Source organism: Pristiophorus japonicus, chromosome 17 (assembly GCF_044704955.1).
Source record: "Pristiophorus japonicus isolate sPriJap1 chromosome 17, sPriJap1.hap1, whole genome shotgun sequence".
Lineage (NCBI taxonomy): Eukaryota > Metazoa > Chordata > Chondrichthyes > Pristiophoridae > Pristiophorus > Pristiophorus japonicus.
In genome coordinates this window covers 33,145,137-33,158,241 of record NC_091993.1, presented here as the reverse complement: position 1 = coordinate 33,158,241, position 13,105 = coordinate 33,145,137, and the positions used below count along the sequence as shown (strand labels likewise).

General features: G+C 41.0%; 1 protein-coding gene across 1 annotated transcript in view; it reads right to left on the bottom strand.

The window, feature by feature from the left end:
* megf11 (multiple EGF-like-domains 11) overlaps nucleotides 1-13,105 on the bottom strand; it is a 341,293-nt gene that overhangs the window by 319,173 nt on the left and 9,015 nt on the right. The window contains exons 2-3 of the mRNA XM_070859342.1: nucleotides 12,264-12,365; nucleotides 10,395-10,495 (exon numbers count right to left, since the gene is read on the bottom strand). Coding sequence (XP_070715443.1) covers nucleotides 10,395-10,495; nucleotides 12,264-12,365 — 203 coding nt within the window. The remainder of the gene's footprint in view (nucleotides 1-10,394; nucleotides 10,496-12,263; nucleotides 12,366-13,105) is intronic.

The window sequence follows — 13,105 nt, the reverse complement described above, 5'->3', positions numbered from 1 at the left end:
TGGGATGATATTAATATTGAAGACTGTGACATTATGGCAGCATGATGGCACTTCAAGAAATGCCAGTCTTGGGCACCTCTTAGTTATCATTTAATACTGTATATATAACACTGAAAAGTGTCAGCATGCTTGTGTTGCTGTGATAAACTGACGGACTAAATTGGTCATCTTAAAGGCCAAGCAGGTCACTGAACATTGTTCTTCAAATAAAATCTATTTATTCTATTTTTCTTTCCCATTTTACTTATTTTGCAGAATGTGACAAAAAGCATTTTTGTCGATGATAGATTATATCTTTGATTGTTTCTTGCTGATCACAACACCCATGGCTAAAATTGTCTACTGCTAGCCACTTCTGCAGGCTGTACAAAAATGTATGCGATAGATATCAGTGCGAGTCTGAAGGTAGTTCCTGTGGAACAAAAGAGTGGTTTAAAATGATAAAGTATGTTGATTACCGAACCATTAATGTTATTCTGTCCAATGGCATCCTTGATGGCTTTATGGACACACATTAATTTCCTGCAATCAAAGTATACATTTGTTTGGTAATTGTATTTGTGTGGCCACACACCGTTTTGAATCCTGTAAATATCTGACCAGTTATGAGAAATGTCAGTTTTTAAATTTGTTTTGTTCTAGAGATTTTACCTATATTTTTGCCGTATTGTAACAAGAAATCAATCAGTCTGATGCTAACAGGGTAGCCTAGTCAGAGGACACCATGGTAGTGAATGGCTGCATAGGAAGTCTTATGTTGAACATTATGGGGCAAAATTGCCCCCCGTTTGGAGAGCACAATTCAAATTCAATAAAAATTTATCACCTGGCGAAAGCGGAACCTGAATGACTCGGAATTGGGGTCTTGGTGCATGAAAAAATATCCGGGCGGTATCGGAGGCGCTCGCTGGGTGGAAGCGCGCGATGTCACTCAGTGCCGCGTTGACAATATCACCTCCCCTTCTCTGAAAGGGGAGGGTCACTGTGAACTCTGGCGCTCACTTCAGGCCAAGAGGGGGTGCCAGGCTGCCAGGCCGAACCAATGGCCGCCATTGTCATGCTGACTGCAAAGTCAGCCAACACAAAAAAGATGGCGGCCACGGCGCAAGGCCCTCCCCTTTAAGGGCGGACAGGGTGCCTCAGCCACCAAAGCTTTGCGACTTGCAAAACTGACGGTAGCATCGCCCTGTGCCAGCCTCGCTCCCGCAGGGCATAAAGGGGTCGGCGCAGGGCGCTAAGGGGTTGGCATGCACGCGATGACATCATCGCTGTGTGTGCCGCTGCCCCGGGCGAAAACTACAGGGCGTGGCACAAAGCCGTTTCCGCCGCCACCATCCCGGGGGAAATTCCGGGCAGGTTGCTTCCGCCGCCTGCCCCAGGGCAAAAAGTCCTTATCGTCCCATTAGCGCCTTCCAGAGGGCCTTTCGGAAAGGGGCAATTTCGGCCCCTATGTCTTTGCTGTTTTTAACATTTTGAGAGGCTAGTAAAAGCAAATATACTGTTTGCATTGAAAATTGCTCTTCGATCTGTTTTATATGTTACATAGATTAGATAGAATATACAGCACAGAAACAGGCCATTCGGCCCAAACAGAACATGCCAGTGTTTACGCTCCACTCGAGTCTCCTCCTATCATTCCTCATTTAATTCTATCAGCATAACCCTCTATTCCCTTCTCCCTCATATGCTTATCTAGCCTTCCCTTAAATGCATCTATACCATTTGCCACAATCAACCTCTGTGGCTCCATATTCTCACCACTCTCTGGGTAAAGAAATTTCTTCTGAATTTCCTATTTGATTTCTTGGTGACTATCTTATATTGATGGCCTCTAGTTTTGCTCTTCCCCACAAATGGAAACACGCTCTTTGTGTCTATTTTATCAAAGCCTTTCATAATTTTAAAGACCTCTAGTAGGTCACTCCTCATCTTCTCTTTTCAAGAGAAAAGAGATCCAGCTTGTTCATCCTTTCCTGATAGGTATACCATCATATTTCTGGTATCATCCATCAAAATCTTTTTGCACCCTCTCCAGTGCATCTATATCCTTTTTTATAATATGGTGGCCAGAACTGTAAGCAGTTCTCCAAGTGTGGTCTAACCAAGGTTCAATTCAAGTTTAGCATAACTACTCTATTTTTCAATTCTATCCATCTAGAAATAAACCCTAGTGCTTGGTTTGCTATTTTTCTGGCCTTATTAACCTGCATCACTACTTTTAGTGATTTGTGTATTTGTACTCCGAGATCTCTTTGCTCTTCTACCCCATTTAGATTCTTATTTTCAAAGTAACATGTGACTTCCTTATTTTTCTTACCAAAATGTAATACCTTACATTTATCTGCGTTGAAATTAATTTGCCAATGATATGCAAATTCTGCAAGATTATTAATGACTTCTTGTAATTTGTTGCAGTCCACCTCAGAATTGACTACCAGTTTGGTGTTATCCGCAAATTTAGAAATTGTGTTTTTGATTCCAAAGTCAAAATCGTTGATATAAATTGTGAACAACAGTGATCCCAGCACTAATCCTTGTGGGACCCCACTTTCCACCTTCTACCACTTTGAATAGCTATCCTTTACCCCTACTCTCTGCTTTCTGACTTACAGCCAGCTAGCTAACCATTCTGCTACTTGTCCCCTGATTCCACATGCTCTGACCTTATTTATTAGTCTATTATGTGGCAGTTTATGGAAGATCTTCTGGAAATCTAAATAAATTACATCTACTACATTACTGTTGTCTACTCTCTCTGTTACCTCTTCAAAGTAATCATTGAGATTGGCCAAGCAAGACTTTCCGTTTTGAAATCCATGCTGACTATTTATTATTATATTTTTGGTTTCTAGCTGATTTTCTATTTTCTCCTTTAGTAGGGCTTCCATTAGTTTTCCTACCACCGATGTTAACTGACTGGTCTATAGTTCCCTGGACATATTCTATCTCCCTTCTTACATATAATTATATCGTTAGCTATCAATCAGTCCTATGGCACTACACCTTTTTCTAACAAATTATTAAATATGTATAATAATGCCTCTACTATCTCTTCTCTAGATTCTTTTAAAATGCGCGGATACAATCCATCCGGACCAGAGGTTTTATCCTCTTTTGAGTTTGATTAGTTTGTTTAATATTTCTCTTCTTTTTATTTTAAATGCAGTTATATCATTTCTAATCTCATCATCTGATGTCATGTCCACCTAATCTGTCTCCCTGGTACATATTTATTAATAACATTCTATAAATTTATCCAGTAGTTTATAGCCTAAGACACAATATAATGGAAGGTTATTTTTCTGGCTACTGAAGTCCAGGAAATCACATGGCAAGATGAGGTGTACCCAGTAAGCTGGGACACAGCGATGTGTTGTTGTTTGTTTGACCCTGGGTCTCACTGCATTTACCTAGATATTTGGCTCATCTTGAATCAACCAGAGAGATCCTAATGTTCCCTCACTGTCACATCCAATTGTTTCTTAAATGATTCCTCTTTGACCAAGTTTTGCTCACCCCTTCTAATATCGTCTCCTTGGTTCGGCATCCATTTTTGGCTGATTATTCTTCTGTGAAACATGTTGGGACATTTTTCTACCTTAAAGGTGTTATATAAATGAAAGTTGTTGCTGTTGGTTCCAAGGCTATTACTTCCATTACTCTATCTGAAAGTTTATTCCACATGTTGATCACTCTTTGTGTGAGGATGAATTTTCTGATATTACTCCTAAAATTACCATTTACTAGTTTAAGCCAGTATCCCTTAGTTCAACATGTACATTTTAATTTAAATATTCTGGGTTAACTTTTAATAGAATTCGATTTGATGTATCTTAGTGAAGAATTTAATATGGTAGCATAGCACATTAAAGCATCAATGTACTGTGCAATTATGGAGTTATAGGGTAAAATTTCACACTTGTAGTCTCCACACAGTTAGTTCCCAGACTCATATAGTGTAAGAAGATACTGAGATATGCATTACTTTTAAAAGAGTACAAAAAAAAACAAGTCACACCCAGGGACCACTCACACACCACCTAGTGGCTAATCACACTGCAACAGGGGCAGAAGTCTAATTTTCTGTGCACCCTCTTCATTGTGGGCATCATGTGGCACGAGAAAACCAAAGAGAGGAGCAAGGAAGAATAATAAACACATTCAATGGAAAAAAATAGGCGCCATTCTTTATACAACTCTACTTCTGAGAGTATTGTGCCTTTAATTTACCCTTCTATTATCGTCATTAGTATTGTAAAAGTTCTTTTCTATATGTCATTTTTCTGCAAAGTGTATCTTGATTCTTTTTTAGATGCAGCACCCTGAATGGATGTGCTCAATAGAATGCTTTGAAACCTTTGAAACAGCTGTGGTATCAGAAGTAATTCATTATTGGGAGTAGCAGTGCCAAATGCACATCACACAGAATGAAATGACACAAAGGGACTTCTATAATTTGTCTCAAGGCACTCTGTCTAATCAGCGCATGCTTTGACTTTTTTGTCGCTGTCCACAGATAAACAAAGAAAGCCCAGTAAATATACAACAGCTGTGACTGATAAATCTTGTGATAAATGATCTTTTGCTTTTCTGTTTCAATCAGGGTCAAATGTATTATGGACATTTATAGAGCGGAAACATCAGTTTAAAAGTTCAGTATTTCCGGATTCTCCGGCTCCTTTTACTGTCCAATTAACTATGTCTGCTTTGTTGGGGTAGGAGCTCAAAATACTTGACATCAGGAAATTCCATAAGTCTTTACATTTACAGATGGGCCATATACACACAAGCATACTACAGATGATGTATATTTCTCATTGTGCTACGTTCCAATGAAAGACCAATCCATGGAAATACAAATTGTGCGGTTTCCATAACACACAGCCGATCCACAATGTTGGTTTTACACCCAGGCAATAATTTGAAAATATAACCCATTATTTATTCCTATTATCTGTATTTATTCTGATTATGTGGGCCTTTTTTAACAGATACTCCTGCAAAAATACAACAAAACTGGGAATAATGCACAAACTCTGACAAAGCATTATATTTTGATTCAGGCTTTCCATTTATTGCTCTCAGCAATTATAGCCAAGTTGGATAATCAATTTTTATTTTTCTGTGCATTGGCAGTATATATTTTCTGTACCATATCTTACTGCCTTATGATTCTCTATGTAATGTATAATAGGTATAAAATTTTCTAACTGCTGTAAAATGCCAAACAACGTGTTGCAGATAATCCCGTTACTGGTGTGCATGAAGTCAACAGTACAAAACTGTGCATCATTTGACATAAACTGATTAATCTTGTGAGGAGTAAAAATATCACACTGGTGCAGTAAGGTGTGTTTTTCCAAGGCTGGTACAAAGAGCACTGTTGGGTCAGTGAGAGAGGCTCAGTTACAGCATGGACATCCGAAGTCCTGAAGTCAATGGAGCTTGATCACGGGCAAAAAATGATTGGCGCGCTGGACTCGCAAACCAGAAGCATTTGTCCCTGGGTCTCATTGGAATAATTGAGATGAGGAGAAATTTCTTCACTCAGAAATCTTTGGAATTCTCAACCCCAGAGGGCTGTGGATGCTGAGTCGCTGAGCATTTTCAAGACAGAGATCGATAGATTTTTGAATATTAAGGGCATCCAAGAGATATGGGAATAGTGCAGGAAAGTGGAAGATCAGCCATGATCTTATTGAATGGCGGAGCAGGCTCGAAGGGCCGCATGGTCTACTCCCGCTCCTAATTCTTATTTTCTTATATTCTTTTAAATCCAATGAGCCCCGAAACAGCTCGTTAGTCTGGGCCCTTTGAATTTCAGGTAAGTCCAGGGAGGGAGGGAAAAGGCAAACGAGAAGATCGGGCGAGCACGAGCAAGGAATATTAACCTGTTTTTATGAATATTAACCATATTAAGGTAAGTTAACATATTGGCCAGTTTCTTTGGAGGACTGCTGGTTAGGCTGCTGTACAGTCAAGCCTCAGTGCAAGCTCTGACTAGATTAAACACTTTTAGAAAACGGGTCCAGAAATGGGCATAGCACCCCCTTTTCAATATTGAAATCAGACTTGTGTTCATTTCAGGAGGGTGCCAGGTCTCCTAAAATAAGGCCTGACTAATTTAGCAGCAGCCCGAACCCACACACAAATCAGGAGCAGGCTCTCTCTCTCTGCTAAATTCGTAAGTGTTTTACGCTGAAATGTTCAGCGTGCTGGACCCAGACCCTGTGAAATACACCTTGAAAGGCCGGACTGGTAAGCCGGCCAGGAAAAAAAATGGTGCCATGCACCTTCTCTTTACTTTTCGCTCCGCGAGCAGAGTGCGGCCCGGTTTGCGACCCACGAGGCTGATGCTGGCATCGTCCGCGACGGACTCACGGGGAGCTACCCACCTTCCGCTGCAGGGTGAAAACGGGTCGCTGTGCACGGAGATGGCGTCATCATCGCCAGCGCAGTGGCCTGGGGCGCTACTGGCGGGAGTGGAGTTTTGTACTTTGTACTTCTGCTAACCCCTGCGCAATTTCACAGGAGGCAGTATCGGCATCCCCCACCCCTAGTCCCCGGGTGAGAGATCATTTGCGGCCGATGGGCACTAACAGGAGGCGCCAACCATGTAAATTTCTCCCCCATAATGTTCATTTTTATCAATTACGCAGAGTAGAGCTGCACAACCAGCGATGACGACATCATCATACGCAACGACCACTCAGCGCCGCGCAGCGACCCCTTTCCACCCTGTGACAGAAATTAGCCAGCACTCGGAGGGTGCCGGGAGCGTTGTCAGCCCTAGCCTCGCAGGTTGCGAACCGGGCTGACATCCACCGCGGAGCAGAAGTTAAACCCCGTGCTGCCACCTTGCCGGCTTGACTGACTCACCGGTCGGCCTGACTTCTTCCTCCCTTGTGTGGTCCATTGTGCAGCCCGGCACTCCGTTTTGGGTGCCGGGCTGTGGCCTCAGCACCACGCCGTCCTGGCGGCCCAATGGAGGCCATCAGAGGCCCAACAGAATGCGCAGCCTTAACCGCCCTTAACCGAAGGGGAGGGGTGTTGAAACGCGTCAGCGCTACGCGGAGTAGCTGCGTACTGCTGACAAACGTGCCCCAGCAGCCCTCCACTTCCTGTGAGGGGCGGTAACCGCAATTTCGTGGCCGGAGTGGGACTTCCACGTCGGGCGCAAGAAATCCCGCGCCGAGTTGATTATCGGCCCCAATTGGGGCGCTGGGGAATTTCGCCCCCTGTTTCTGTTATGCAAGCTATAAAGTCTTAGTCACAACATAGGACCAACAATAACCCAGCTTCATTTAGTAGTGAAGTATTGGAGCAACTATTGCATTGCTGATGCTCAGTATAAAATGCAAAGTTCTGCAATGACCTTCATTTCACCATCAAAAACACACTGCTATCTGTCAGAACTCCATAAAAACCATTTGATATAAGGAAGTAGAGATTAAGAAAAAAATAGCTCTTGTGGTTGTTCGACAGTTCATTGTAAAACAGAAAGACAAGTTTATCTTTCCACTTACTAACTCATAAAACACTATTCTTTTTAAAAAAGGGAGATGCATTTTTGTTGCACAAAGTAAACTGACAGGTACATACATCCCTAAAGCCACACTTAGCTGAACCCTGACATCAAATGCTCGGCCTTAAATATTTACTTCCCTTGAATTAATACCGAGCATCGTGAAATGGCAGGGGGGGAAGGTATTTACAAAAATCTGGAAGCCTTTGAACATTTTGATGTGATTAAGATCAAAGGTTAAGACAGGTATTGAGTACTTTGGACAGCAATCTCTTTTAACTGTGAACATAATTAAGTGGCATCCATATGACTCACTTGTGGTTTCGTCATTATATTGCACTTTTGACATTAATATTGCTGCAGTGGGGATTGCACTAACACAAATTTGGTTTCAAAAGAATGGTAAAATCAAGAGCCATTCACCATTAGTTTAATACATTACAATATAGATATAATTTATTAATAAATCATTTTGATCAATTTTAATTAACTCATTCATCTCCTGATGTATTGCTGTTAAAAATATTACTTCTCTACTATCCTAAAATTGTCTGCTTTTCTCTCACTCTGATTCTATCTGCCTCCCTCTTTCTCTCTATGGCTATCACATGTTCTTTCTCTTCATCTCTGTATCTCTCTGCTTATCTCTGATTCTTTTTCTCATTACAGTAGATTGATGGATTGAGGTTCTGTGCTGGGAGCGCAAATTCATAAAATCAACTTTTGTTTTATTCTCCCTCCTCCAGTTACAAAAAGGAACTTGCATTGATTTAGTACTTTATCACATCCTCAGGATGTCCCCAAGTACTTCACATCCAATGAACTACTTTTAAAAATTGTAGTCACTGTTGTTACGTAGGCAAATGTAGCAGCTAATTTGCATGCATTGGGTTTGATTTTAACTTTTGGGTGGTTGGCCAGCAGAGTTCGCTGGCAGCTCGCCCGTTCCGCCAGCGAGCAGGCTGGGGCTATTTTCAGGCCCGCTCTGGCAGTTAAATAGATCCGGCGAGTGACAGGTACCCAATGGGTGGCCCGATGATGCTTGCCGGATTCAGGCTGCTGCAAAATCGGGCAGCCCAGAGGCCACCAGCAAGGTACATCCTGGGGATTGGTCGTATTTGCTGGTGGGGGGTAAGCCCAGACCCAATTACAGTGGTGCCCGGAAGAGTACTCCTGTACAGCATCGCTCCGATCAGTTTCTATCCTAAAATGGCAATCGGGATATTAACCGGGTCCTACCGCCTGAAACAGGCAGGCACTTCGACATCTGGCTGATCGTCAGCATTAATGGGGCGGTAATCTACTGACCCAGTTTACTCCAATTTCAGTAAGTTAAAACTGAACTCATTAAGTTCTTACAACCAGAAAATGATGGTGGTGGTGGTTGGGGGATGAATATTGAGCAAGACACCAAGAAAACTCCCTTCTCTTCTTCAAATACTGTCAAGGGGTCTATTATGTCCCCTTCAGCAGCCAGACAAGGCCTCAGTTTAATGTCTCATCCATAAGATGACACTTCCAACACTGCAGCACGCCTCAGTACTGAACTACAGTGTCAGCCTAGATTATATGGGGCTTGAACCCACGACTTCCTGAATCAAAGGCGAGTGCAACTACCAACAGAGCCAAGCTGTCACTGTAGGGTAAATCTTGTGAGGCCTCACGCCACCAATGGAGCCTCGCACGCAGCCAGTACATTTCAGAATATCATGGGTATGTATGTTGCCTGCGATTTTCTGATATATCGTGGCTGAAGGCCTGGGCCCAACATTGGGATGTAATCTTGCAAGATCTTATCCTTGTAAGTTTCTCTTTCCCTCTGTCTCACATCTTTTATGTGGCTCCCTCTCTCTCTGTATGCCTGAACACACCTGAACTCTTTTTCTCTATCTGCCTCTTTCTGTGTCTCAAAGTATCTGATTTATGTTTCTTTTTACCTTACCAACCTTACACTACTTCTCATAACATTTTAATTCTTAAAAATAAATCAACAGTCCTCACAACTGGCAAGGTGCCACAGGAGAGATTATTAATAAAACTTTAAAAATCATGGGAATCAAAGGTAAAATGCAGGACTGGGCAAAAAGTTGATTTTTAAAAAGGGAACTTAGTAATTGTGAGAGCTAGTGTCAGACTGAGGAAAGTGCTGAGTAAAGTACTGCCTACAATTAGTGCTTAGATGCCTTTAGTTCTTAAAAGGACTGAATGCAAAAAATGATTGTAAGCTTAAGCCTAAAATAAGGGAGAACAGCAGGAATGGGAGATGCAGTAAACAATTTGCAGAGTGATTAGATCAATTGCAATTGGGCAAAGACATGACAAATGAAATTGAATATTGACAAATGTAAAGTATTGCAAATTGGGAGAAAAAGAATGACAGGTATAAAATGAGGTGAATAGAATTACCACTGGGAAATTAGAAAGGACCTGGAAATAACTTTTGGCTCACCACATACAATGTCGAGACAATGTGGAGAAGCAAATGTTGGGATACATAGCCAGTGGTATAGGTGCACAGAGGCTATGCTAAGCATTTTACAATGCATTGGTTAGACTGCACTTGGGCTACTGTGTGCAAGTGTGGTTACCACATTTCAAGAGAAATGGAGAGGGAGGGACAGACCAATTGAAAAACATAAAAAGACTGAAACAAACCAACAGTAGGCTGACAATAATAATTTCAAAAACATATTGATAGATGGACTGTACACTTTTGAAATATAGTACTGGTGCAGTGTGGAAGAAAACAGGTTTATACCAATGATTCATTGCAAAGCAAGCATTCTTTCAGCAGAGAAAGAAATAAAACATCGTAGGGTAAGTGAGAAACGGTCCATCAATGTAGGCCTAATTGAAAGTCAACACTTACGGATACAGAAATCTTCACTTTCGTAGTATCCAGGACAGCACTGTGATCTTCTCCTGTACATTGTTCTTAGGCCTCGACGATAAGCAGTTTTGTAGCTGATTCTGTAATAAAATATTTATTTGTGAAATTTCTGGTGTCTATAGCTTTGTGTAACTCACAATTCTAATAGTTTTATGTAACAAGCTTTTAGAAAGTCCACGAACCAATATATACTTTTTAAACATTCTAACAGCTAATGGAAAACACACTTGGATGTCTGCAGAATTATTTGCAAATTCTGCTAAAATTTTGTGGTGAAATCTTCAGAAATGGTACAATCAACAGACCAGTTTCCTCTCATCTAAGTGCACTTCTATTCAAACAGTAGATCTGATATATCCTTTATATATACACATCATTATTAAAAGAGCACATGGTAGCATTAAAATAATGAAGCTAATTTATTATACAAGCAAAATAAATCTACACATTGAAATTACTGCGGCAATTAGTCAGCTGCTGGAGAGGCTGCAGGTTAGGTCTGTCTTTGGATGTGTTCTTTCAATTTCCAACAATTCATGACGACTTCTCTGCTTACGGTACAAGACAGTACACAATGAAGGAAACGGACCCAAACTGGATTAGGGTCCAGAAAGAACATGTCGCTGACAATGAAAGCATTTTCACTGGCAGCAATTTCTAAGCTATGATGTCATGTAACTGGCATTATAATATCTTGACTTTTTTTAGCAGAGGATTACTGAGAAACAAATTAATACTAGATAATACTTAAATAATATGGTTTATTCAGAGATGACTACAAGGCAGTAATATACAACAACAACTTGTATTTATATAGCGCCTTTAACGCAGTAAAACATCGCAAGGCACTTTACATGAGTAACAGACAACAAAAAATTGGACACCGAGCGGCATAAGGAGAAATTAGGGCAGGTGACCAAAAGCTTGATCAAAGGTTTTAAGGAGCATCTTAAAGGAGGAGAGACATGTAGAGAAGCGGAGAGGTTTAGGCAGGGAATTCCAGAATGTCGGGCCTAGGCAACAGAAGGCACGTCCGCGAATGGTTGAGCGATTATAATCAGGGATGCTCAAGAGGGCAGAATTAGAGGAGCGCAGAATTAGAGGAGTGCAGACATCTCGGGGGCTTGTGGGGCTGCAGGAGACTACAGAGAAAGGGAGGGGCGAGGCCATGGAGGGATTTGAAAATAAGGATGAGAATTTTGAAATCGAGGCGATGCTTAACCGGAAGCCAATGAGGTCAGCGAGCACAGGGATGATGGGTGAACAGGACTTGGTGCGAGAGTTAGGACACGGGCAACTAAGTTTTGGATGACCTCAAGTTAACGTAGGGTAGAATGTAGGAGGCCAGCCAGGAATACTATGGAATCATCGCCTAGAGGTAACAAATACACGGATGAGGGTTTTAGCAGCGGATGATACATATAAACTATATACATTTTGTGTGTAGAATAATGGATATTTTGCAGTAATTACACGGCTGCAATTTGGCCCAGAATTTGAGATAGTTTGTAGAGAACAACAGATATCTGGGAACTATTATTAAGGAGTAATTTTATCAAGAGATATAGATGACATCACAGCAATGCTCTCCTGATTTATAACCATTATCTGAGCCAGTCGATGAGGTTACTACCTGGGGTTGTCCCTATGTAACCACTATTTTTTTTTTTAAAAAGAGTATATGCTGTGATGAATTATTATAGTTCCTCTCAATTTTTAAACCTCAGCAACAGGTGTCACGGTAGCTGTGAACAGCCAAGAAACTCCATATAATTGATAGACAATTAAATCCTTACTGAGCAATTAATCATTGTTCTATATGATATATTTGCTCTATTTCAGACCAACCTGTGTCTGGTACATTTAAACCAATTGAGAATATCAGTGCATCGCGTGTAGTAGACTTGGTCGAAGGGGTGGGCATAGGATTCCTGAACAGTGACAGCGTAGCTGAGAAAACAAAACACAGTAAACAAATTTAATGCATGAGTGTTCTGATAATCAGAATGGAAAAGGGGAAGAAAATACAAAAATATCATTGACCACAAAGCCAGATATTGATCATTTAAAATATTAATAGCAACACAGTTTTTGTTTACTAAATCACTCTGTCAAAGAACGTGGGTTTACATAACATGCTGATTACCACTAGTAAATAAAGTCCTGAAATCCATGACAATATTGGTTTCCAGTTTGGTTCAAAGATTTATGGGCATTCATCCATGTCAGGAATTTGCTGCGATTATATAAAAAAACAAATTGAGCTCGTTGTTTTTTTATCACAGTTCAGGGTACAGCAAAATGTTTCAATCGATGAACCTGCTGATTTGAAATATTCTGAAATAAAGTCAAATTAAAAATACTCTTTCATCAATGCAAGTTCTCTGGGTAAAATTTCTGTATTTGTATTGTGCCTTTTGTTTCTAATATTTATCTATGCTCCCATTTTGAGTTATTTCTCTCCTATAAGAGACTGGCGCGGACACGGTGAGCTGAAATGGCCTCCTCCCGTGCTATAAATTTCTATGATTCTATGATGTGTGATATGCATCCATGATTCCCTGGTCAAGACGAAGGAAAGATAACCCTTTTTCAGAATCTGCCGGTGCTGATCCATAGCCCAGACATTGCAATGATGAAAGAGTTTCTCGCAGGTTATTCACTCTTTCTACTTTCTCTTACCGGCCCTT